This window comes from Leptodactylus fuscus, chromosome 2 (assembly GCF_031893055.1).
Source record: "Leptodactylus fuscus isolate aLepFus1 chromosome 2, aLepFus1.hap2, whole genome shotgun sequence".
Classification (NCBI taxonomy): domain Eukaryota; kingdom Metazoa; phylum Chordata; class Amphibia; order Anura; family Leptodactylidae; genus Leptodactylus; species Leptodactylus fuscus.
This window is the reverse complement of record NC_134266.1, coordinates 219,024,429-219,051,949: the sequence shown is the minus strand read 5'-3', so window position 1 is coordinate 219,051,949 and position 27,521 is coordinate 219,024,429. Positions and strand designations below refer to the sequence as shown.

At 41.2% G+C, this 27,521-nt stretch overlaps 1 protein-coding gene across 3 annotated transcripts; it reads right to left on the bottom strand.

The window, feature by feature from the left end:
- ANKRD52 (ankyrin repeat domain 52) lies at nt 1-27,521 on the bottom strand. Of its 3 annotated transcripts, none has more exons than XM_075265581.1 (29): nt 27,341-27,521; nt 21,004-21,087; nt 19,805-19,883; nt 19,529-19,599; nt 18,625-18,825; nt 18,258-18,345; nt 17,201-17,343; nt 16,735-16,947; nt 15,688-15,766; nt 15,492-15,606; nt 14,733-14,815; nt 14,518-14,635; nt 13,281-13,349; nt 11,301-11,441; nt 10,832-10,876; nt 10,331-10,411; nt 10,013-10,124; nt 9,465-9,536; nt 8,953-9,154; nt 8,565-8,652; nt 7,461-7,578; nt 7,155-7,374; nt 6,897-6,984; nt 6,735-6,818; nt 5,977-6,122; nt 5,795-5,877; nt 3,160-3,242; nt 2,250-2,344; nt 1-1,200 (listed from the first exon to the last, which is right to left on the bottom strand). In XM_075265581.1, the coding sequence occupies exons 1-29, from the start codon at nt 27,365-27,367 to the stop codon at nt 965-967; spliced, it is 3,264 nt and encodes a 1,087-aa protein (XP_075121682.1). In that variant the 5' UTR covers nt 27,368-27,521; the 3' UTR covers nt 1-964. The 3 variants fall into 3 exon arrangements, with proteins under 3 accessions (XP_075121682.1, XP_075121683.1, XP_075121684.1); XM_075265582.1 differs by having other exon boundaries at nt 2,253-2,344; XM_075265583.1 differs by having other exon boundaries at nt 1-1,197; nt 2,253-2,344.

The following is a 27,521-nucleotide window of genomic DNA, read 5'->3' as shown; positions in this document are numbered from 1 at the left end:
AAGAAGAGATGGAACAAACATCTGCAGCCTATATGAGCTAGGTGTACAGACTGCAAATAAATATCACAGTCCCCTATAAGATTAAAAGATTAGTATAAATAACTCAAATACTGATGACATGGCAGATAGAACAACATCTAGTGGAGTCAGATGATGGGAAGACCAGAAGAGGAATAAAGCACTAGAACAGAGGATCGCTAAAGTGCCTAGCTGGGGAAGGAAGGAAGGGAGGGGGGATTTTGCAGCAGTGCATAGTGGGAATGTTATCTGGGGGGTCCCATTAGTGGGCTAATTGTAGCACCTCATTTGCATAAAGAGAGAAGCAAGCAAGTTTGCAGTGCTCAACATTTTGCTAGGCATTCAGTAAAAAAACCCATCTAGCAACAGCTGTAAAAGTGTGAAGAGTAATGGATAGAAGAATGCTACTGACCTAGTGACTTGAAATTAAATGTAAGGTGCTACTTAGCCACTTAATCCTGTAACCCCATATCAAATAAAAGAAAATAAAAATATCATAAGATGCCCTTGAAATACATATTAAGGCCTGGTGACCCTTCAACTATATAATGGCTTCCAGGATCTTACAGCAGCAAAGACATGAATTGCACAGGGTGAACCTTTAAAAATATGGATACGGAGGGCTTCCTTTCAGCTTTATACCAAAGGTGGTGGGTGAGGAAGCAATGGTAGCCGATTAAAAGAACCACATATTAAAACTGTGCCCCATCAGCAGACTCCATTCCACCTGACCTGGGCTCTTTCCCAAATACAAAGAAGGTACAATACTACATAAGCTTCAGTGCAAGCCAGGACAGCTCAAGAGAGCAGGTGAACAGAGGAAAAAAGCCCAGGCCCAGTTGTTACCTCTGCAACTGATGTGTCTTGTTCTCCTTTAAAGTGCCCTATACATATAAACCTAAATAAATTATAGTAAGGTTTTGGGTAACCCGCAAGGCGGGAGGAGCTACTCGGAGTAGCAGCCATCCATGGCAATGGAACTATGCCGATCCTTTGTGTAGGGACAGCTACCACCGTTAGGGAGGGCAGTCTTGGCAGAAATACCGCAGTTGTTCAGGAGGTTGAAGCTGAAGGGAAGGATGGCGTCTTTTGGTGGGAAAGGCTTCATGGTGGATAGGATAAGTGCCAAGCAATCTGCTACGTCTTTGTTGGGAGCACAGGCCAAGGCTGGGGTGTGACCTGCTGTCAAAAAAACAAAACAAAAACAAAAAAAAACACCAAAAAAGTCAAACAGTAATTCACCAGAAAATAAAACCACAGCTAACATAATTAAATCTCATTATCAAGAGCTTCAAGGTCCAGTACAGTATATACATTGCAGCCCTCAACCTGGTGTTCAAAAGAATCATTTTATCTTAGTACAGTTAAGATACAGTACATGTAGTACAAGGAAGGGCACAACATGTAATACTGTACTGTAGAGAAGTGCTTCTAAACATTCAACCAGTGCATGCAATCGGTTTTTCACTAAAAGACCAATGCTGAATGGCTGGATGTTTTAAATTTGTCACACAGCAGTATCTATGGCATTCTAGGTTTGGCCTTGTTGCTGGAGTTATGAAGGGTAGGCCTCCACTACAACCTCTCCGCCTAAAGGGCAAGTTTACACAGGGTTTTTTTGGTCAGGGTTTTGAGGCTGCATCTGCCTCAAAACCCTGACCAAAAAGACGGCTCCCATTTATATCAATGTTAGCCGCTCAGCTCTTTTTTTCCGGGAGCCGTTTCTTTCGGCTCCCGGAGGACACTCCCTCCTCTGGACTAGGCCTATTTATTGGGTCTAATCCGGAACAGAGTGCGTGGCTGGATGCCGCTGCAGTGCATTGGCTTTCAGTCGCGGCTACCCGGTTTTTGGATCGGAACCCAAGGTGGTCCAAAAAACCCTGTGTGAACTTACCCTTAATGGCTTGTGCTCCTTAATGTTTAATAGGAATCTGGCAGTTTCTTCAGACAAGGCTGTGATTTATCCCACTCTGATGAAGGCCAGACTAAGCAGAACCTCAGGAGCCACCATTATGATTATGTTGGTATGAGCCTTATGTTTGTTGAGCTGCGGCAATAGGCTAAGAACTGACAGGTAGGAATGTTGTAATGTTTAGAGACTCCATAGTCAACAAACCAAGAACTACACCATAGTTCCCATAGATTCCTTGAAATTGCCTGTTAGGCATCACAACACAACCCCAACACTTCCCCCCCCCAAAACACAATAGAATAAAAAATACAAGTCTCACCACCTTCCTCATCCACAGCCAAAACGGTGGCTCCTCTTGTAAGCAAAGCTTGGACAACAGATGCAAGCCCATTTCGGGCAGCAATATGGAGCGGCCTAACAGAAAAACAACATACAAGACAGTGTATGCATCAATAAGGGGACACATTATTATAATTCTATATTTGTATGTAATAACTCAGATTACAGCATAAAATCTCACATGTCCTGACCTAACTAAAGTACAGTAGATTGAAAGAGTTAATATGCAGCTAAAGTGAAACAGGGATGTATTTTCTACTATATAAATCATGAAACATTAACAAAAAAAAAAAAAATCTAAACCATTTGAAGGAATAAAAACTAGTGTAGGGCTTTAGTTCACCTGAAAATGTATCATCTAGGTACACAAACAACAGACTGTTGTAAAATTACTTTTAGTGAGCTGATATATTAGCAGATAAAGGGTGGAATATATAAAATCCATTAAGTCTGGCTGTTACTGCAGTGAAAAAACAAACAAACAAAGATACCCGGACATTATACTGCTAGGTTAACCTCTCTCTCAATCTATCTCTCCCTCTATATACAACTGTATCTACAGCTGGATGACATGTGACTTGTGCTACATGCCTTGTCCCCACTCTAATCTCTATAATGTATATCCTTTGTCTATATGGACATAATAGCACACAATACAGATCACACACAGAATACACTATGAAACCTACACGTCAGCTAAGAATAGCAGTCACATGCCTGATTTAGGATTAAACATTCAGTGCTCACTGGACAGCACTAAACTTCAGACAATTTACTTTCATATGCATTTGCTACTTTGAGCTCCCCACATAAAATCCTAAAACAGCAGTGTAATGCAATAATAGCTATTTTATGCAATGTGAAGTATACAGAGAAGAGTACTGGCTTACATTTGCAGCATGCTGTTTGTTGCATTGATAAGGCCAGTGTCCTGGGTCTCCCCTAGAAGCAGCAAAGCACACTTTTCATGACCCTGGAAAGAGCAAACACCAGATGAGAATTAATAAAACATTTCCAATCCATTTGTAAAGTTTAACATTATTAGAGATGAGCGAGTAGTACTCAATCGAGTAGGTATTTGATCGAATACTACGGTATTTGAAATACTCGTACTCTGTTGAATACCACGCAGTAAACGCAGTATAAATTAGATTCCCCTCCCCTGGCGCTTTTTTATTACACCAATAACTATGCAGGGAAGGTGAGACAGGAACTAGGACAATGTAGGCATTAAAAAAAAAAAAAAAAATGTATACAGTAGAGATGAGAGCGTAATGAAATATTCGAAAATTTGATTCGCGTAGACCTCAATATTCGATCATTCGATGGAATACCTACTCGATCAAATACTATTCACTCATCTCTTAGCATTATGTATAAATAGCATGAACATTTTTCAAGTGGGAAGCTTCCAGATTTTACATAAATACTAATACATGTAAAAATTATTCAAATTCGGTTTTAGCTTGGAGATTTTTATTTTTTACTATGTATATTAAAAGAGTATATCCAGTGGGTAAACTTATAAAGAGGGGACACAATGGGTTAAATAAAAATCACTCGCCTCACTAATCTTTCACCATTCTAGTTCTGCTGCTTACTGGTCACTGTTGTTCTCTACTTGCCCAACACAGCACACTGAAAACGCCCACCAGACAAAAAGAGCGGGGGCCACCTCAGGAGCAGGAAGTAGAGAGCAGCAGGGAGCCAGGAAGCATCAGCACTGCAACAACAAAACTGGACAAAGGGAGTAATGCTTAGAAATAGTAAGCCATCCTGTCAGACAATCCTTTTACTAAAATGCAATGCAATGAGGTTTTCGAAACATGCAGTCCCTGGACTATGGCCGCTCTCCCTCTCCCCACTCAAATAAATATGCATTCTTGGGCAGGTCAATAGTAAACGTTAATGCCAATATGAACTGACCAAACAAACAAACAAAAAAAAAAAAAAAAAAACACTACAAAAAACAAGAACACACCACATTCATTTGACTGAAATTGTACATCAATATTCACACAATTCTGGCTCCAAAGTACAAACCATAAGGACAATGTTTATCCAGAAAGCCAACTCTCTCAGACCAAAAAAAAAAATATGGCCAAAGTTCAATTTTCTACGCTAGATGATGACTTGTGCAAAAAGCTTAACTGCAGTTCATAGACATTGAATATAATAATGTAATACATCTTAAGGAAATCTCTCATTCGCTTCATTCTGTTTCATCATCATCATCATCATCATTCTGACTGTTTACTTAGGGACCCATCTCCATAACAATTCACAAATCTATGGAGGGGGAGGAGAATATTGTGTGGTGGTTAACTGATTTATTGCCCCATATATCTGATTATATATATATATATATATATATATATATATATATATATATATATATATATATATATATAATCCATCTATCTATGTATAACAGCACATCAAAAGAGCTGCCTCACTCAGATTGTAGCAGCAGCCTCATCCTCTACCCTCCCTTCATTGTGTATGTAGAAAGTGTTTCAACCTGAAAAATGTACGGTATGTTACAAAGTTTGTTATGTTCACATGTACTAATGGGAGATATGCTTTAAATACAAATGGGGTGTGTAAGGTTGGAATGACAAATCCAGCCAAACAGAAGACTCAATACAAAAAACGTTCCTTTATAATTTTCTTCTTTTTGGATTCACTTCTGTGTTTGGCTCAAACTGTATCATAAAACTACCTTCTTGCTCTATGGCTGAGATGTACAGTGACTGCTAAGTGTATGCGGGTTTTCCTTGGGCAACTAAAGAATTATGGCCATGGGGGAAAAAATACTCAGTTTACCCCCTGCGCAAAACTGTCCTCACGTCTGTCAGCTGATGACCTTCCTCTTTCTCATTCATTTGTACCAGATAACTGGGGTGATCAATTTACAAAGCAGATCGGCAAAAAGGGAATTAGAAAGGGCATCAAAAAAATGTTTAACCAGCTTTAGGGTAGTGAGGGTGACCTGTGGATTGCCCTGGATGCAACCCCTACAAATACCTATGGGTTTGATTTTGACTACACCCCTTCAAGTTAGGTCCCCTGTGGTGGTCAGGGCTTTAAGGGGTAAATCTGTCAAGACTGGTGAGGATGGCAGTGTATAGAGAATAGTATTGGACTCGGACAGTACTCATAGGCTTGTCAGAGAGGGCATTCCTTACTGCCCATCGATGACGCTGAGCCCCAGGGCACATACCAGGAAAGCCAGCGATGCACTGAATTCATTGGTATATAAAACCGCATATTGAGGACATGAAAGGTCCTCTTTAAACACACCCATGGCACTGAACATGGATGCCCGCAGATCGGACAATAGGTTAAATTTAACAGGTTTCATGTTAAAAGGTTAATAAATAAAAAAAAAAAAAAAAAAAAAACACAACACAACACTAGGCCAAAGTGAAATTGTTAGGTTAAGATAAAAACCGTTCAGATATAACATTGTTGAAGCACAGCATCCTAGCATCTGGCAAGATTGAAATAGGAAAATCTAGGCACCTTGCTGCAGGCTAGGTGAAGAGCAGTGTTCTTGTTAACGTCCATCACAGTTAAATCTGCTTTCATGTGAAACAACAGGAACTCTAGGACGAAAATACAAGTAGTCAGAAAAGCAGATCAAAGTCAGATATTGTATTTTCTATAACTGAAAAATAAAATATATTTATAAAATTACACTTTACCAACTGCTTCAGTTTTCCCATTTTCTGCTGCTATCATCAGTGGTGTCCGACCAGCCTGGTCAGCGGAATCAACCTCCGCTTGGTGGTGCAGCAGTAGCTGTAAACCATTCATGTTGTCAGCAAAGGCTGCAGCATGAAGAGGAGTCCTAGCCATAAACAAATAAGCAGCACAGATGAAGCCACAATATTTTTAACCTACTGATGCTCATTTCTCCATCATATCATCCTATTCAGAGTCTCTCTATGGAATTTTTATGTATCAAGACACCTACCTGAAAAGCTGTGAGAACCTGTTAGGTGGCCACACATAGTATTAAGGTTTAATGTTGCTCTGTATCCACAGGATAGGGAACATGTGGTCTGTGAGGACCCAAGCACAGAGACTACCACTAGTCATGAGAATGGAGGTCCCGTTCTCCTGTCCGTACAAAACTTTATTCACTGGCAATGCCTGAGATAGCCAAGCACTATACTCAGCTTCTCGAGCAATCACAGAGACAGTGATGTGATTTGCAGTGTATATGCATGCCTTGCCCTCCATTCTCAGATCTAGTGGAGGGCCCAGTAATTGGATCCACAATGATCAGCAGGTTATACCTATCCTGCGACTAGTTATACCTATCCTGCGACTAGTTAGGCAAGGGTTAGGGCTATGATGAAAAAGGAAGTGGCTTAGCGGAAAAGGGGTGTGGGTTACAATGCACTGTCTAAATCCTAAAACATGATTAGCATATGTGCATCACTGTACAGATACAAACCTTCCTTTGGCATCTCTGCTATTCACAATCTTGGCACCCAGTGCTGTTATAAGCATCTCAGCCGTACCGTCTTGGCTGTTAATTCTGCAAGAGAGAATATATTAGAAACCATATTGAAAGCATGTTTGACATAAACCAAACACACACAGTAAATGCACTTACACTGCACAGTGCAAAGGGGTGAAAGGGTTTCCTTCGAGGTAAGCAAATGGGTTGTGTTCAAGTAACAATTCCAAACAATCTTCGTGCCCTGGAAAACAAAAAGCCAAAACGGTTACATGCATTTTGTGCTTCTTGAAACCTAAGGTATAAATAAATAAATACAATTTTTTTAAAAAAAAAACACAAAAATAAATAAATCACAATCACATCACATCTGAAAAATCATTTTGGACTGGTTTCTTATTACTCAATACTTACCATTGTAAGCAGCCCAGTGCATGGGAGTGTATCCGTTGTAATCCACCACTGCATCCAGTGGGTCTGTAGAGAGTGCAGCTTGCAAGTACACATGCACTAGTGTTGCATGGCCGCAAGCTGAAGCAAAGTGAATAGGTGTGCGTCCCTTGTAATCCCGACACAGCACAAAGGCATCATGGTCCAGCAGAGCTCCCACACAATCTTCACAACCAGTTACTGACTGCAGAATACACATGAGCATATGTAAAGAAAAACTGTGCAACAATAGTCAACTTCAAATGCAGTTACAGAAAAGGCTGTGCTCACCGCTCTGTGTAGTGTGGTTCTTCCTCTCTTGTCTCCAGCATCTACAGTGGCTCCTTTCTCCAGCAGCAGGTGAACACAGTCAACATGTCCATTCATCACAGCAAGCATAAGGGGGGTTCTTGCAATTCAACCAAACATAACATAATTTCAGTATATAAAAGTATATAATGTATAAAATTTGTTTAAAAAGGATCATTCCCCGATTAATTTCCATACTAAAAACCAAAGTAATTTATGGTGTTTACACACCATAGTAAACTAGACAGAATCAGTCTCCTTCTACCTCTGGCAGCTGACAACATAATTTCCTCCATTTTTGGCAGAGTGGGAATTAGTAAAATGAATTAATTTGCCATTCCAAAGAAGCACCATTATTGACTTTAACCAGAATTGTGAATTGATTGGGAACAACTAGCAGATCAGTGGGGGTCCAACTGTTCAAATGCCACTGATCAGGAGAACAGGGGGAACTTGTCATTCGATCTGAATGGCGCGGTGGTAGAGTAGTGTGCAAACCACTCCATTCAGTTCCATGGAAGTGCCGGAGATCAGACCCTCCCCTTCTTTATATCTACAAGTTAACCCCTATCCTAGAGATAACCCTTTAGAGAAATTATTATTTCTGTATTTCTTTTTTTCTCAGCTAGTATAATGCAAACTGCTCACAGATCAGGGCATGAGATAATAAACCTGATGGATATGTGAGGTCTGAGCAAGTAGGGTGCTAGCAAAATTCTGAATGCGATTATGACTGTCGCAATGTCAGTCTAAAAATCGCCGTAAATAAGAGGTTCTGCAAGCCCAAATCCTTTGTCCAGCAAATTATTTTAAAAATAACAAAAAAACATTCCACAGACACCCAATGGACTCCCCATTATAGTCAATGGAATCCCTCAGGCTCCATTGGGGTCCTCTATCTTAGCAGTTCATGCCTCTGGTCCTCAGATGCTAGTGTGAACGTACCACAAGGGAATATTTTTTGATCATATCCAGATCATCTAACTGATAAAATTTAATAAATTGACTAAAAACTACCCAGTCATGTAAAACAGATTATGAATTCAAGAACAAAGAAAAACCACTGCAGGTAAAGAAGTAACTCACTGTCCACGTGCATCCGTTACATCAGTAATGTCCGGTCTCTCATTGCTGTCAATCAGCAGATGAAGAACATCAGTGTTTCCAGAGCCAGCTGTGAATTAAACAAAAAGTTACTGCCAAATCCAAAAATTTTTGCGACCTGTACACGAAGCTGTAAAAAACCTGTATGCAGTTTTGGTGCACAGATCATGGCAGTGCCACACCACTACCACAATTTGTGCAGGCAGCTTTAGATAAGGTGTCCAAAAGGAAGCCAGCCCCCCCCCCCCCATTCAAAGAGTCCCACAGAAATATTATCTCTACCCCGCTCAATTTTATATTTCTTCATAGGAGGTTTGCTAAAACATTCCAAAGAGAATAAAACAAATGAATGTCATCCGAGGATACCTACCTGCTACATGCAATGGTGTCCATTTCTTCTTGCGGTCCTTTATGAGGGGGGAGGCCCCATGGCTCATCAGAACCTCCACACACTCTGTAAAACCCCTTTCTGTGGCGAGGTAAAGCGCAGTGCGGCCTTTGTGATCACGAACGTCCAGATTTACCAGCGTCTCCGCTAGCGTCTTTAGGGCATCGCAGTGACCATTGTAGGCCTGATAATATATATTTGTTTCAGCGTTAGGTTAAGCAAGGCTGCGCCAAGATAGTTACACTATGTTCCAATAAATAGAAGAGTCCCACATTATGTGAAGATAATATACAGCGAAAATCTTTTTATCGCAGACTTTTATGAAAGGAATATGTTGTATTGTTCCTTGTTTCAAACTGGTTTATGCATAAAAACAAAAATCTATATCTATTCTGCATTTTAATATTGTGTGCTATAAATACCAGTTCTTAGCATTTATCTGCATCAAGTGCATTTCTTAGAATTATCCTTCCAAAAGCCATAAAGATACTTACTGCTAAGTGCAAAGGGCTAACCGGTACAGTGCTTTCCACATCCTCCAGGCAGTTAAATGACATCTCTAGGAGCTGTGGATCAGACACACATGTTAACAAATAGGCAAGTGCTAATATATCAATGTCTTTAAGAAATATACTGTATAGGCAATTACCATACAGCAAGGGAATAATTGGGTGATAAGAAGGTTTCCACCCAGTATATAGCCACACAGATGACTAGCAAAGAACATCCAAACACTCTTCTGACTTGCATACCCACAACAGTCTGCTATTCATCCTCTTGCTTGACTGGCACCCCATCTAATCTTATTCCCCTGAACATTTCAAGTACTGCTCCTTGACTAGTGACAGCACACATGACTGGCTGAATTGTAGCTCAGTAAATGATTCTTGAGGAGTATCAATTCACTTTGAGCAGAACCTCATTGGGGCTCAGCTGGAAATAATGCAGTTAAATTACTGCAGTGTGAATTTGTCCATAAATTATATTTATTCTGTCAAATAGAATAGGACGACTCGCTTTAAATATTTCTAGATCCACTTACTAGTTCCAAGTTCTGTCTGTTGCCAAAAGCAGCTGCATAGTGAACAGCAGCATAACCCTGTTTATCTCGAAGTGAAGGGTCGGCATTGTTGTCCAGCAAAAATTCTAAGGCACTGTAAGAAAATAATAAGGTTACTGAAAAATAAGGAAACTAGTGTATGAGATGTGGATTTCAAAAGGAGAAAAAAAAAGTTTGGAGAAAGGAAGAACAAGTTTTTGACAAAGGAGAAAATGATTAAAGAGAGCTGTATGTATGAAGAAAAAAAGAGCAACACAGATCGGTGCATGAGAGTGTGACTTATTAAACACGAACACTTACAAGAAAGCCTCTTTTTCTAGTGATGCTTTCTCATCCTCTTCCTCAGACTCGTTGCCTTTACCAGTATTAGAGTCCATTGTTCTAAGAAGGTAGAATAAAATTCAGTAAACCTTTTGAACTTGGTTTATAAGTTACAGGTTGAAGGGGATGTATAGGATTAGAAAAACAAGGAATGCTCCATTACTGAAACAGCACCTCCCCTGTCCACTGGTTGGCTCTATTACTACAGCTCAGCTCTATTGGAGTGAATAGGGATGAGATGCACCACCACATTTCTTTTCCTTGATTGTCAACAGTTATCCTTCAATTTTTAGCGTATACTCATATGGTATGTTGAAGCTTTAGTACTAGCTGTGTGGAAGAAAACCACACCTCAAAAAATGCAGTACAACCGCACATTATGAATGCACCCTGCTATACCGGTCTGGCCAAGTCTTTAGTTCAAGTAAGGGGAAGAAACACAGACAAACCAAGCTTCAAAATGTACAAGTTGTACATTACCTGGACTGCTCTGCCTGGTTTGACTTAGAGCCTGCGTGGGGAACCCTGTAAAACAAAGAATTGTCAACTCTTCTAGTTGCTAAGATGGGTATAACTTTATGACTGGTGGGGGTCCAAACACTGGGACCCCCACTGATGCCAAAGAACAGGGATGTGGTTTTCACTTACAGATGGAGCAACAGACAGAGCATACACCCAGACACTCCAATCATTCTCTATGGGAGTGCAGAGTGTTTATATCCAGCTATCACCTGTGCTCCCATAGAGAATGAATGGAGCTCAAGGTCGTATGCTTCTGCTCCACCAGGACGTAAGAACTTGAACCCCATCATTGGGAAGGAGGGGGGGGGGGGGACGTGATGGGACTATCACTGATCATGAACTTATTCCCTACCATATCAATGGGGAATAACTTAGTATAATTTAAAAACTTAACTAGGAAGTCATAGAATATTGACTATGTACTCACCTCCTATAGGTATCTGAAGCAGCAGCATAGTGTAAGGGAGTGCAGCCTTTGAAGTCTGCCACATTAACACTGGCTCCAGCGGTAACTAGAGTCACTGTGCACTGGTAACTGCCATTGGCAGCAGCATAATGCAGCGGTGTCCTACAAAAGAGAAAAAACAACAGAATAAATTACACTCATTGTGTGGACACACTTCGTGTGGTGGTATACGTTTCGTGATATGTTACATGTACAAAAAAGAAAATGCCACAATTTATTTTTTTGTTTGAAAAAAAAAAAAAAAATAAAAAAAAAATAGTGAGCAGAGTTTTAACCCTTCAAGGACGCAGGGTAGTTTGTACACTAATGCTCGGCGACTCTTCATATTTTCCCTCCGTCTTCCAAAGTTCATAACTTTTTTTTTTTTTTTTTTTTTTTTTTTTTAAGTTTCTGTCTACACAGTTATGTGAGCACTTATTCTTTGCATGATGAGTTGTACTTTAAATGTACCCCAAGATGGTGCCAAATGAATGTTTTAGGCCGGGGCCCCACGGGACGTAAACGCCGCGATTTGCCCGCAGCGGCGTTTTACAGTGCAAGCAAAGGAGATGGGATTCATGCGCATCCCATGCCCACTTTGCGGAAAAAAAAACAGTGCAAATTGCAGCATGTCAATTATATATACAGAAACACCGGCGGCTTTCCCGTAGATATAACGTTAAGAGAAAGTCCGCACAGGAAAACTCAGAACTTTCTCTTAAAAGTGCGGTTGAAAGAACCACAATGCGTTCACGCAGCGGTTCTTTCCGCAACACTTTAGCGCTGCGATTACGGCCCATGGGCCTTAGCCTTAATTAGCTTTTATTTACTTTCGGGGAGTTCATGTGAAATAACCCACAATTCTATGACCTTTTTTTTTAAAAAATTTACAATATTTACTTTGCATTAAAAACGACATGGCATTTTTGTCGAGCCGATCATTACAATTACAGTTTCAAGTTTTACTACTTTTACAAATACAATGTAAGTTTTTGAAAGTGAGCGATTTGCCTGGAGTCACTGTATTTTGATACCTATAACTTTACTACTCTATTGTTGACAAAGACATGTCAGAACTGACTTTTGATCACTTCTTACTGTTATTCTTTGATGAAAGCAAAGTGTTTTTAAAAAATAAATTATAAATAAATTTATATTATATTTATATTATAGTATAATATAATAATTATAATATATATATAAATTTTTAATGGTATTCACCATGCAGGATAAATATATTCATGCATTCTAAATATTTTTGGATAGCGGGGACTCGTACGCACATGGAGATACCCAACATGTTTGTTTGTTTTTTTTGTGTACATTATGTTTTGTTTTTTAAAAGGTGGATGTTTTTACCTGTTTAGTATTTGTTTATTATTGTGTATTTTAAACTTTTTTTTTCCTTTTTACATGTCCCACAAGAGGGCTTGGAGCTAGAAAATTAGATATTTTTTTTCCAATGTTCTAGATTTTTGTTCGGGGGTTAAAGTGTAAATAAAATTAGATACATTTTGCATCCATGGAATCGTACCGGTGACATGTCACTTTGGCTGCAGAGTAAGTCACACAAATGCATTTTTTTCTCCAATTCCGCCCTATTCTGAGTTTTTTTTTTCCAGCTTCCCAGTACATTGTACAGAATACTAAATGGTACCATTATGAAAAACAATTTATCCAGCAAACATTATGTCCTCAAAAGGCTCTGAGCTGAAAAATAAAAAGTTATGGGATTTGGAAGGCAGAGAGACAAAAATGAAAACTCGAAGGTCACTGGTGTGAAGGGGTTAAAAGAGGGCATAAAGGAGGTGGGTGAAGTCGCAGGTACAGGGCAGATGGTTTATCTTCACAGTCGTTTAATTTAAAAAAAAAAAAAAAAAAAAAAATTTGTAAAAACCCCTCTAAGAGGAGTTCTGTTGTGTTTGTGTAACTTTTGCCATTGCACAACATATTTAAGCTTACCTTCCAAATTTATCTCGTCTCATCAGATCAGCGCCACTGCTTGCCAGCAAATTAAGACATTCAACATTTCTGTAATAAAGTTTATAGAAAGAGGACTGTAAAGATACAACACCACACACACGATCAAATATAGGTTTATCAACACAGCCATGTCCAAATTCACCTAAAAATTAATATAATAATAATAATAATAATACATTTTATTTATATAGCGCCAACATATTCCGCAGCACTGTACAATTTATAGGGTTCAGATACAGACATACATAACAAAGAACGTCATTTCACACAATGGGACTGAGGGCCCTGCTCAAAAGAGCTTACAATCTATGAGGTAGAGGGGGTGACACAAGAGGTAGCAGGGGCGGCATTGCTTATACAGAAATTACGGAAAGGTCAATAAGAATGATGCCAGCTCATAAATGAGAACTGGCACCTCGTAGCAGCATCCAAACTATTGCTGGCAGAAGCTTTTAAACAGTTATATTTCTTTTGGCTGCAAAGTATTAGAAAAAGAATAGCAAAAATAACAACTGTGCCAGAATCAGTGAAGCAGCGCCTATTAATCGGTGTGAAGAGTTGGACTTGCTGGAGGTAGTGAAAGGTACTCTTTAAATACACAGACAGTCTATTTCCTGTATAGAGCATCAATATACGCTATGCCATTTTTTGACTCATCCACTAGTTTTCAACAGCCATTTTGCAACCTTCTTCAGTTTCTGATGGATGAATTTCATCAGTTTTGAGTCCATTTTTAAAGAGTAGTTTGAAATTATTATTTTTTTTATTCATTTTACCCACTGATCCATTTCAAACGTATGTAACTCGGACACCAATCTGTTTAAAATCTTTTAAAAACGGATTCATTGATTTCAACTGGCTCTGCGTGTCCGTCAAAACTGGCAAACTATATAGCACGCCCATGTTTTTGAACTGACTTTTTTTCTGTCGTAAAATGCACAGGTGAATGCATTCCCTCGTTTTGAAAATGGCTGCTTTTCACTATCAGGTAAATAAGATCTTAGCGCTTCAGCTCTGTCACTGCAGTACGAGACACTGACATCCATGCATGATGCTCTGACTAAAACTGCAGCTCAGCCCAGCCACCAGCACCACCACAGACTATCGTAAGGACAGATCAAGTGAATTCCTAAAAAATGTTTAGAGCTTCTTTGAAGAACTGCTTCCTGCGATATTGAGGAGAGTAAAACTGTCCGCAATGGTCTTGATCACTTACCCTCCTGAAGCAGCAGCGTGGAGGCAGGTCCTCCCGAGGTTGTCAGGTGTGTTGATATCAAAGCCGGCAGACAGCACATGTTCATTGCTCAATGAGGCCACTATGCTGTACAACTGACCTATATGGGGTACAGGTTATACACTATATGGTTTAGAGATCCCACACATTTATTCTAAGATATTACTTCAGTGGATTTACTCAGAGAAGTTACTTACCTGAGGAAAGAAGCTTTCGGCAACAGTCTGAGAACCCAAACAGAACAGCCAAGTGCAGGGGAAACATGCCATGAACGCCACGCCTGTAACACAGACAATGATTACTACTCGCCCTGAGGCCAACGATCGAGCTCTTAAGGTCCATTCACACGGAGGAAAATGGTGAGGAATTTGGTGTGAAATTTCAGCACAAAAAAAAAAAAAAGCCTCCCGTGGGGCCCCAGCCTTATGCTCCCCCTGCTGCTGTACTATTCACTGGTGCAGTTCGGGGTGTACATCCTCACCTCACTAAACAACTGTGCAAGCTCAGCAGACTCATCTCAAGGCAAGTCTAAATGTTTTTTTTTTTTCAATTGCATGTATGGATGGATGGATTTAAAACAGGGTGACTTGGGACATTAAACCCCCAATCTATAAAGGACCTGTGGGTAATTTAGGGTCCCAAATCAACCTCAATGGTTCCCCTTAAGTTCTACTGTTCCTGTTACTCCCTGTGGAAATGTACAATTAAACTGATCATGTCAAGTTACCAGTCTGCTCTCTAGAAGACTGTGTCTTGCAGACCTCAACACTGTTTCACAGAGAGTTCATAAGGACAGGCCCACAACTAAACACCAAGTTTCTAATGCAGTCATACTCTATTCCTCCCATGCATCTGGCCATCAATAACTGTAGTTGTACTGACTACTATAGCACTGAGCAGTAAGACAGATGTTACACAATGAAGGTTTCCAAGGTTCACTTCTTATGTGATCTCACCTTGCAGTATCAGCACCATTGGTCATCAATGTACTTATTAGCAGCTCATGCCCATATCTAGCAGCAACATGCAGAGGAGTATTGCCATATTTATCAGCACAGTCAATTTCACCACCTGCAGAGAACATGGAAGTAAAGACGTCAGCAAGTTCAATCTCCCAGGACTAGATTGTTGTACGTATGAGCAGCAACTTACCATTCTGAATTAAAATTTGGGAACGTGTAAATCTTCCATGTATGGCAGCCATGTGCAAGGGGCTCTTCCCTTCTTTACTCTGGGCAGAAAACAAAACAACCACACATTAATCCCTATTACACACAATAAGAGTGGATCAAATTCTCAACTGTGGACCACAGTAAGAATTAAGGGTCTACCTAGCCACAATATTCCAAGAGAATAAATGAGTAAAAATAATATATCTACCGTAGTTATATTTATATTAAATGCTGTAGCAAATACATTTTATACAGTAAGGGCTTGTTCACATCTGCGTCCGGTCTCCGTTCATGCAGGCTTCCATTTCCTGCACAAAACTGAGCAGGAGACGGAAACCTGCAGGACTCTTTCAAACGCTCACCGGCGCACACGGCCGGACCCAGTCTGACAGCTTTCAGTCTTCTGCATGCAGAAGACAGAAAGCTCAGAACAGACTCCGGACGCTAGTGTAAACCTAGCGTAAGCTCTCTTTTCTTCCTACACAATGTATTGTCAGGAGACATTTTTAAGACAAGATGCAAACAGTAATTAAATATCTCCACCATTGACACTTTCCGTGTCCTGTGACAGGCGATGTAAGCATCACATCACTGAACGTCTGCCTGCTAGAACCTCTGGTGATCACGACAATTGGCGTCCAAAAGTGCCCCTACATGCCTTATGTAAATCGTACAGTGGCGAGCATATATAGTCAGCGCTTCATTCACTTCTATGGTCCTGTGATTTCCAGCTGGCCATGAACACTAGTGCTTCATTAAACATTGAGCACTCAGGAGAACGTTCAAACCCCCATTTACATGACCACTGGGGTCCCAGTAGTGTCACACACAGCAATTGGATAATTAACAATAGGGTAAGGGATATAAGCCATTACCACTTTTACACATAGTTTACATGTAGTTTTTAGCTGCCACTACTTCCCTACCAGAATATAAAGCATATATTTTCTTCACGTATCCAGTCCTTTAAAAAACAAGAAAAGAAACCACCCCACACACACACACAATATAATAATATCAAATGTACCTGGTAATTGACATCAGCTCCATTGTTGACTAGCAGCTCCAAGCACAATGCCCCATTCGTGGAAACAGCAGCAAAGTGCAGAGGGGTGAAGCCTTTATCATTGGGCTGGTTGACATTGGAGCCATAGTTGACAAGTTCATTAGCCACAGCATCTTGACCCATATAACAAGCTATGTGCAGGGCAGTGTTTCCAAAGCAATTGGGTTCGTCAATCTATCATCAAGAAATTAGAGTTTAGAAGAAAAAAAAAAAAAAAAGTGTTTTGAGCAGAGGTTTCCATTAATGTCTTAGAGAAATGCCTTAGAGGGTTTGGTGGTCAATTAAAAATTGTGGGCAGTGAGTATAAACGCACTTCATATACAACCCCCATTGTCTCAATTTATAAATTTGTAGAATAAATGTTTAATTGTCCATAAAGAATTTAGGGAAAAAACAAACAAAAAAAACCAAAAAACACATTTCCTACCTCCACACCAAGCTTTAACAAATACTTCACGATGTCTATCCTCCCAGTTGAAGCAGCTGCATGAAGAGGAGTATAACCATTCTTATCCTTTGACATTGCATCAGCTCCCCAAGATATAAGCAGCTTTGTAATCTCCAGGTGTCCTAAACAAATAAACAATGCCACGTAAAAGACAACTTCTTGTCCCTAACAACATGTCTTTTTCGTAACTACTTGTGCTGAATGTAAAATACGTCAGAAGCATCTCTTCAGAACTGTACATGTGACAATTCCTCTGCTATACATCCTACAACTGGATGTGACCATTCTGCTCTGTAAAGGGGTGTGTCAGAACATAGAAACACCCCCCCCCCTCCCCAAACTGGTATCACCCAGGTCATTTCTAGACCGAATAACAAAGGAATGGCATTACACAGGTCTAAGGAAGTCTTTTTTAAAATTATTTCATGGTGCCTCCAATTATTTACTAAGAAACATATCAGGGGACAGAACCTCTTTAATGGACTTCATCACTTGGATGCTATAGACACAAGACGTCAAGCATAAATCATGGTAAAACGTCAGGATTACCACAATGCAACCCTCAATGTTTAACAGTGATAAAAATACATCAACATGGCAAATAATCCAACATGGTCACTGTTCAGTTTACCACTTATGGATGCTTGTACTGCATCTACCACAGTCAATTTTGACTTAATAATAAAGAATTACCATATAAATATCTTGCCTTCCCTTAAAGTGCTAATGAAAAGGACTATATATTTCACAGGTCTCAACTTTTTAAAAGCATACCCATGTGTTATTTACATCCAAGATTCTGTGACAGTCTATATGTGTATAGGGATCAGAGCTCAATTCATTTTCAATGAGACTGTGAGATAGTTCCACAGATAGTGAATGGAGCAGCAGTGTACATGTTCAATCTGCTGCTTTATTCAGCCCAAGCTCTCAAGATCAGTGGGAATCCCAATAGCTGGACACCCACCTATCAGCAAGTGATCCCCAAACTTGTAAATAAAGAATAACCAACATAGCCAGAAACCATTGTACTTACCAAGATAAGACGAATACATGATAGGGTGCCGATCCTTTTTATCAGAAATGCTGTGGTGTGCCCTTCTGTTTAAAAGCATTACAACAATCTGCAAAATACAAATGAATTACCTGAGTACTACAGCTTTTCAGCAGCTAGCTGTAACTGTACAGCCCAGGCTTCTTTAATGCCAACATTGCATAAACACCAAAGAGTTGCTTTTTGAGTTTTACAAAGCTAGAATGATAAACTCCAAAGCCCTCATCCACATTACACCATCATGACGCTTCTATCAGACACTCATTCTGCTTAAACTTTCCAACGTGCAAGCACAAAGAAAATCAACAACTCTTTCAAACCGTTCCTGTGGCGCTTGGTGAAAGCATACCTCTACACTGCCACTGAGCACAGCATGGTGAAGTACAGTGCGTCCTGTCCGATCTGCTATATTGACATTTTTCAGTGCTGCTATTAAGGTTTCCGCACACTTTGTTGCTCTGTTAGCAGCTGCAGCATGTAGTGGAGTTTGCCAGTTCTTGTCCCGAGCACTGACATCAGCAGAGTGCTTTACAAGAAGAGAGACCGCCCTCTAGAAAACAAAATCATTGTGCAAGTGTCAAATTAATAAATCCATGTTAGATACATACATGCACAACCTGCTAAGACACACACCAAGAAGAAAGCTATACATATAGTTATTGTAGTTATCAAGTCAACTCCCTTTTGATCAGCAGCTCCTCTAAGTGTAAGGTGATCATTAAGTTTGTAGAAACATTTCAAGGCAGGCGACGGACGTTCTTCCTTAAAATATAGGTTTGAATGGAAGGCACTCTGGGTACGTCCATGTGCCATAATGCGACAGAGACTGGGGGCATCTTCAAGTGCAACCTCTTTGATATGGAGTACAATGAATTTGATTTGTGACACTGTAATATAATGTCCCAATGAACAACTATAAGGGGCCGCTTCCGACACTTGTACTATACACAATCCAGTCTGTGTAGATGCCAGTACTATAGCTTAGCGCCACTGAGTCAACTACTTCCAGCCTCATATGATGCATAATATGGGCATCAAATGCAACTCTTATACAGCTGATCACTGCGAGAGCTGCATGTCTACCCCCACTGATCATACATTTATGGGCCATAAAATAAATAAATATAAAAAATTCTAGACAACCCCTTTAAGAGCTATTTTTTTTTTCCAGAAGATCTCTAATGGGATTGAGATGAGGATAAGTAGGTGGTTGGAACTTACGAATTCTGAAAGGGCACTACAAGAGAACGTACCTCATTTCGTGCAGCTGCAGCTCGGTGCAAGGGAGTAAGCCAGACTGAGTCTTTTGCATTAACATTAGCACCTAAAGTAAGTGGGAGAAAAAAAAATAAATAAATTACTGCACGTGAATGCCATTTTTGTAAGTCAGGATGTTTAGTCGAAACTGTCATGCAGACAGCAAGAAAATACATGCAACCCTTTCCTGGACAAAATTCTTTCATTTACTATAAATCACTTCTAACTTAAATGAAATTAGAAGCCATCTCAATTTTTACGGCATAACTTACCTGACTGTATTAATAGTTCCATAACAGGGATGTCCCCTAAGTAGGCAGCAGCATGCAGGGGAGTGCGTCTCTCTTGGTCCTGTGAAAACAGTGGATGACATTTAGAAAAATTTCAACAGAAGAAATTAAAAAAAACAAAAAAAAAAAAAAAACCCCACAAACACACAACAAAACTTGCTTGTGTGTAAAGCTTGTGTTCATATTACAGTTACCAGTGTCCACTGTCGTCACAATGACATTAACAGTAGTAGCATAACAGATGCAGGCGGATAGCCCTCTGTATGTGTCTGTTCCCTGTGACTAAAGTAACCAAAATGATAGATGTAGTCTACCATCATGTTTGCTTACTTAATAGAAGGGGGGGGGGGAGAAAGACCTACATGCTGGACTTTTCCTTCTGTTAGAAAGAAAGGTGCTCCGTCTTCTGTCTGCATCTGTCATGTCACGATTATTCATTAGACATTAGCTCTGCTAAAAAGCAGTGGTAATTGACTTTGCTGATACATTATCACAAACATAGAAGGACTCTTTCCACCCATTGATGACATGCTTGTACGCATGTAACAACATAGGATTAACCTGGAAAAGTCATTGGGCCATTATCCACATTGCAGAACATTGACAGTAATATGTGGCAGCAACTACACATCCTAAAGGAGTAAGATGCTAAGAAGCGCAGTTATTTTTGGTGCCTGATATGCTATATAAGATCTCTAATGTCAGAAGGGCAGTGTCAGACTGGGAGCACAAGTCAGAGCTCCAGAGGCAGCCGGTGTCAGAGCTGAGAATCACAACCCCTGACTGCTCATACCTGACAGTACAGAAACTAAATCGCATAACAAGCACAAAAACTAACAGTATTAATTGCTCAAGAACAGTGGAGACTAGAGAAAAATCCCAACTGTGCCACAATTGGTCAAGCTGTGCGTAGAACTTGAGTTAGTGGTGAAAGATTCTCTTTAAAAGGATTAAGCCCTGTTCTTCAGTCACATAGAACTGCAGCCAATCCCAGGCCTCAACAAAGATAAAAAACTGCACGTGACGACGAAGGCAAATGACACAGTAGTCACATGGATTATAAATGGGACTTCATCACTCCTGGACATAGGGAACATTTTAGCTACTGCAATTATAGGTTTGTTTGTTTTTTAAAAAAGTCAAACAAAAAAAGCACATTAGAAGAACTTTTTGCTACTTACCAAAGCGTTGACATTTTCCTTTTGGCTCAACAGTAACTGTACTTCTTCTAGGTTGCGATTGAATATTGCTTGGACCAGTGGATGCTAAAAGAAAGAGATGAAACTTATTTATCACAGTAAGTGTAAAGTTAAAAGGAACTTCCTCAATTTTTTTTTTTATGGCCAATTTTTAGGATAAGCCATAAATATCTGATTGATAAAGGTTCAGCAGCTAGCCATACACAGCTAAGCACCTGACATTACATAGATTAGTTAGAAAAACAGACACATTAACATCAGTTAATGTCCATCATGATAGGGACCTGAAAAAAAAAAAAAATCATAACAGACATCCAATGGTAGTGTGAGCACCCCCTAAGAATCACCGCTGTCGAAAGTCCTACAAGAACAGAAGTGATGGCACAAGAACCCTTCATGTAGTTTCATTGCAAGTTATGTTTTTGCATTTTTCCTGCAATAAATTTTGAAGTGAGAAGGGGTCACCCCATATGAATCTAGAGTAGTAATGCACATGCTTGACCACCACTCCATTCAGTTCTGTAGGACGGCCGCTGATGACCGAGGGGAGTAACATTTTAATGGTACAAACATCTGAGAAATAATACTATGATCATTGTAGCCTTATGATGTAAAAAAGAAAATGAAATTAGAATGCTGAAAACAAACCCATATATAATATCTATCGATCAATATACACCGGCTATTTAGGATATCAGCAACTCTGCTAAAGGTCCACAGAGTAAAGGCCGTGGCACACAACAGAGTCCCATCCACGGAAAATAGTCTGTGTGCGTGTGTCCCTAGTGCCTGGACTGGACTCCGCCATCTGCACAGTCCGTTATGATGCTTGGAACTCCCAAATACTACAGAATTGAACTGACAATATTTCAGGTGCAAATGTGAATGATCTTTATAACTCCCCACTGAATTAAAGCTAACATCTAGCAGGAGCAGTTTTTGGAAAAAAACAAACCCACACACTTAGGTTGAGGTCCCACATTGCAGAAACGCAGCTTTTTTTTGTTGCAGAGTTGGTTTTTTTGAGCCAAAGCCAAGAATGGCTACAAGAGGAATGGAAAATACCTAGCAAATTCTTATATTTCTACCATCTGCTCGATCCATTCCTGGCTTTGGCTCAAAAAAACAAGGCAACAAAATCTGTAACGAGAAAAGCTGCGTTTCCGCAATGTGGGGCATTAGCCTAAAAAAGTCAGTAAAAATGCTGGAAAGAGCAGTCGGCAAAACAAAACTTGACCTCATGCAGATTTGAACTCTACAAGCTCAAAAGTACTGTATGAAAGCTGTAGAGGGCAGAGAATCCCACAGATGAGCCACAGGAGAAAAAAGAAAATTTACATTGTTTTTTGCACAACATTGGCTTGCAGAACAGCATGCTGCAGACTGTTGGCACTGCATGTGCTAGAGCCTATTGTGCTAACATGGCCAGAGGATGTTACTGGTAAACACAAATTTGCCCTACAGTGTGAAAATCAGATCCATTAGTAAAAACTGCATCAGGGAAGACTTCTTAAGATTCTGCTCTTGTATGTCCTGGTCTCCTCTCCACTCTGCCCACTGTACAGCAGATGTGTGCCAAAGATACAGCACACTTATGCCAGAAAATGGCTGACGCTGGGTTCACACCAGCGCCTGAACTTCAATTTCAGATTTCCGTCTTCTGCATGCAGAAGACGGAAACCTGTCATGCAGAGTCCGGCTGAGAGTGCCAGTGAGCGTTTTATGCTCCCCGCGGCGAAACAGTTTTTTTTTAAACCGGACACAGAGTACTGCATGTCCGACTCTGTGTCCGGTTTAAAAAAAAACGGTTTAGCCACAGAGAGCATAAAACGCTCACCGGCGCTCACGGCCGGAGACTTTTAAAGCCCATTCAAATGAATGGGATTGAAACATGCCAGCAGGTTTCCGTCCCTGTTTTGTGCAGGAAACAGAAACCTGCAGAACGGAGACCGGGCGCAGATGTGAAGGAGCCCTTAGTGCTACTGACATGAGTGTAAAGAGTCCACTCCTAACTAACATGGGCAGTTAGTAGTCGTAGCAGTTAGTCACAATAGTTCTAGATCATGTAACTTTTAAAAGGGAGTCTGTCCACAGGAAAATCAGTATCAAGCTAGTGATGTGCAAATGCACATCCAGCTGAAAGCTGTCAGTGTAGGCCGCAGATTGTCCGACCGCAGCCTACACTGACTGCAGAGTGTGACCTGTGCTCCGGCGCAATGACGCACGTCATCAGCGCGCACGGTCAACAGGAGAAGGACGCCCGGCGGCTCTTCAGGTAAGTATATTGGTGTGTGAACTGTGTAGGGGACCTCTGTGGAGCATTTACTACTGTGTGATGGAGGGGGACTTCTGTAAAACATTTAATATTATGTGGGGAGGGGGAACTACTTTGCAGCATTTAAGGGGTTTTCCCATGTCAGCCTTTCAGCCAGGATGGTGCAGTGTTTGCTTCTCACTTCCTGTATTGTAAGCAAAACTCAAGTCAATAAGGCCTAGTTCACATCTCCGTCAGTAATCAATTCAGGGTAGTCCGCATGGGGACCTCCCCGAACGGACTATCAAACGCATTTGCAAGCAGCATGCAGTGAAAGTACATGGACCCCATAGACTAGACCTGGGCAATGTACGGCCCGCGGGCCACATCCGGCCCTCTGACTGCTTCTATCTGGCCCGCAAAGCTAGTGGAAGTTTTTTCAAGGACCTGTGATGATGTCATCACAGCCTATCACCAGGATAGACTAAGACTCGTTGGTGGGTGGAGCCACACGGGACTGTGCGCTTGCTGCAAGCTGCGGGCAATGGAGGCTGCTAGATGATAAAGAGAAAAGAGACAGCATGTGTGAGCAAGACGGGGGAACTAGAGGCACATGTAGGGAGCAGTTAAACTGAATGCACATGGAGGGGGACATTAAACTAGGGGGCAGATGGAGGGTGACATTAAATTGGGGCAGCTGGAGGATATTAAACCATGGGGGGGGGTAGCTGGAGGGGGACATGTCTGCCTCTAGTTGCCCCCAGTTTAAAGGGGTTGTCCCATCACAAGGATGCTATCTATAATGCTAGTTTATGTGGATTTAAGGCTTTTCCTAAATGCATTGCTTTATCAAAACTGCTTTGTTTGGCCGCTATCTTAATTTATTCACTTCATTGTTTACACTTCGTTTCTATGGTGCTTGGGATTATCTGCTCATTTGTCAAGTGATGTAGCTGCCTGCTCTCAGAGAGGGAGGGAGGGGCTGGGAGAAGCTCTGAGCTGTTTGAGATGCTACTTAAATGACACAGATAGGGGAGGTGAGAGCTCTGGGATTTCTGAGCTCTTATTAGTCGGTTTAATTGAATTTGGCTGATAAGGGCTGAAATAAGGAGTCCCTTACCTCTGTATGTAATGCAAACTGACTCAAATCCAGCTCTGCTACATCAGCTTCACACTGTTGTAATTCATTTACAACCAATCCCGTGCAAGTGAAACCCCGCCCACCTATGTGCCGAGAAAAGCAGGAAGTGAAGAGAGCACAACAGCCTGCAGGTTAGTGAACAAGCGTCATAGGAATACCCCTTTAATGTCCCCTCTAGTGTCTGCTGGTTTACACTGGGGCACCAGGAGAGGGACTTAATACTGTGGGACATTTGGAGGGAAACAATGTGGGGGTGTATAATGTTAGGGTGACTGTAGGAGGATTTTACTTTGTGGGGCACATGAAAAAATTATTGAGAATGGGTGGAGTCAGCGGAGAAGTGGGTGGAGCTAAATTTGCCACAGCATGCATGGCCCTCTAGAACCGTTACAATTTCTCATGTGGCCCCATGGGAAAATTAATTGCCCATCCCTGCCATAGACTATAATGGGGTCCGTGTGCTCTCCGCACAGAACATGTGGACAGAAAAGTACTTTGTGATCTACCTTCAAGTCCGCATAATTCATACGGCCAGCGCGTGGAAAGCACACAGACCCCATTATAGTCTATGGGGTCCGTGTGCTTTCACTGCACACCACTTGCCAGTGCGTTCAGGGGAGGTAGTCCATTCTGACTCCCTGAATGGATTACCAAATGCAGATGTGAACCAGGCATAAGGCCGGGCTTATGTAAAAGGTTATTCACAGCGGTTTTTATTTGAGGTCACAAGTAGCTCATGTTTCGTTCTACGTCACCTTTCTAATAACCAGCAGACCAAAAGGTCTGCAGCAAAATTAGCATAAAGGTGACACTTAGCCTCACGAACAGCAGACACGCGCCCCCACCCCCCACACGGTAATAAATGTACTCTCACCAACATTCAGTAACCAACTACTTAAGAAAAAGTCAATCAAACCATTACATCAGATATTTAGCACCAGACATATAACTATCACATGAAAAAGCCAAAGTGAAATAGTTACTGAAGCAAACAGATTTGTTCTTATAGCGTTCACTGTGTGGTAAAAAAAAAATTACAATTTCCTTATATATCATAGCGATACCAAACATGTATATATATATTTTTTTTTAAATATCTTTTTGAAAACTGTAAAAAAATAAATCTACCATGTTAGCCATATTCTGACATCTGTATTTTTTTTTACATTTCTGTGACTGGAGCGATGTAACGTTAGGTTTACACTAGTGTTTGGGTCTCCGTCTGCTTAAAAAGTGGACCCCATAGACTATACTGAGAGAAAAGTCCTCCTTGTGTAACTTTTGTCTCTACCAATTTTAAGTGGGATCTTCAGCGAAGTCTCCAACGCAGGTTCAAATCTAACCAAAGGAGATTTTTTTTTTTTTTTTGCAGATGCAGTTTTTATTTTATTTGATCACTTTTTAAAAAAATAAATATTTTAAAAATTAAAATTATATATATATATATATATATATATATATATATTTATTTATAACTAAAATAAAATGGTGTTTGCCATAAAGGAGAAATATTTTTATTGTTCAGGTATTTTTTGGATGCAGCAGCTGCCAATTTGTTTTTATTTTTAGGTCTTATCGGATGGGGGACTATTTGAATTTTTATAATTTAAAAAAGTATGGTTTTTTTTGAACCTGTGAACATTATATCGCTTGTCCCATAGACATACACCTATGGTTGAATCATTGTAACTATTGAGGCTGGTCACAGGCCTGGTAGCCAAGGGAACTGTTTTGGCATCTAAATGTACGAGAAGGGTTATTGGCTGGGACAGGAGGTAGAGGGGCATGGACACTAAACAGCCGCCATCAGAGTAGACTCTGATGACAAGTATTAGAACCAGATATTCTGTAACCATAAGATACTCAGTGGTTATGGCCTCCACTCTGCCATCACAATAGTATGTTGGATGCTCAGTAATGGTTAAGCACAATTGTTATATTAAACAACGTTGTATAGTTTGTTGCACATTTACTTTGAGTTGATCTCTATTGTTTGGTGCATTAGATGGGTTTTGCTGGTTTTGTCTAACCCGGGCTGCAGTAAGACAGGAGTTGACAGCGAACGGCATGTGGCCACTGATTGGCCGCAGCAGTCACATGACAAACAACAAGTCATCACTAGCAGCTTGTAAACAGAGAGCACAGGATCAGCGGGGGTGGGGGGCTCAGACAGGTGATACCTCTGCTTATTCTGTCCTTTATAACACTTCTGGCATCCACAACAAACAGACGTCCCTTCTACAGAGCTACCCACCCCCAGCTATTCTCTCCTGCTCCCCATTGCCAATAATCACCATAACCCAGCTTTCCTAGCCTCCTGAAAGGCCATTGTGTTATGCAGTGTCCTGTTCTAATTCCATACAGAAGTGTAGAGCAGCCATGTCACTATGGAAACTGGGCAACAACCCCTGTGGGAGCTGTGCTGTGGCTCATAATGGCAGGTTACCCAGCTTTCCCAGACAGAGGGCAGGACTCCATGCTGGGCTTCCACCACAGGGATGTGACCCTCTGCAGATGTCTCTGAGCACATCACAAGAGGAGACGGGAGGAAACCAGCTCGGCCATGACAGCCATCACTTGTGGTCACCATGTAAGAGCTGACAGGCACGGCGGATGACTCAGGCCGGGCAGCCACGGAAGGGTTAATGTGACAGATGATGTAACTACACGGCCAGGGACGTGTACACAAACAGCGGTACGGCGGTTGTTTCCTTCAACCGGGGGGAGCGAAACGCACAACCAAGGCGGGACAGCCGGGCGGGCCTGCACCGACATCTGAGCGCCGGGAGTGGCAGCCGGGGCGGCCTCATAGCTCACCGTGCAGTGCAGGCCTCACCGCACACACAGGCCTGCAGCGCAGCTAGGCCGCAAACTACAGCCCGGCCTACACGACGCTGCACAATGGCCGCCACTGCGCCTCTCACCTGGTCAGTAATTTCGAGGACTCCCATGTCCTGCGGTCAGTCAGCATGGAGGTCCCGTCATGAGGCGGTATCTCCCGCAGGACGGACAACAGAAAGCGGCTGCGGGCGCTCTATGTGCGCCTTCTCCTCGGTTCTTTTTCTTATTGCTGCAGGAAGCCAGGGCCCGCCTACTGCCAGCGCT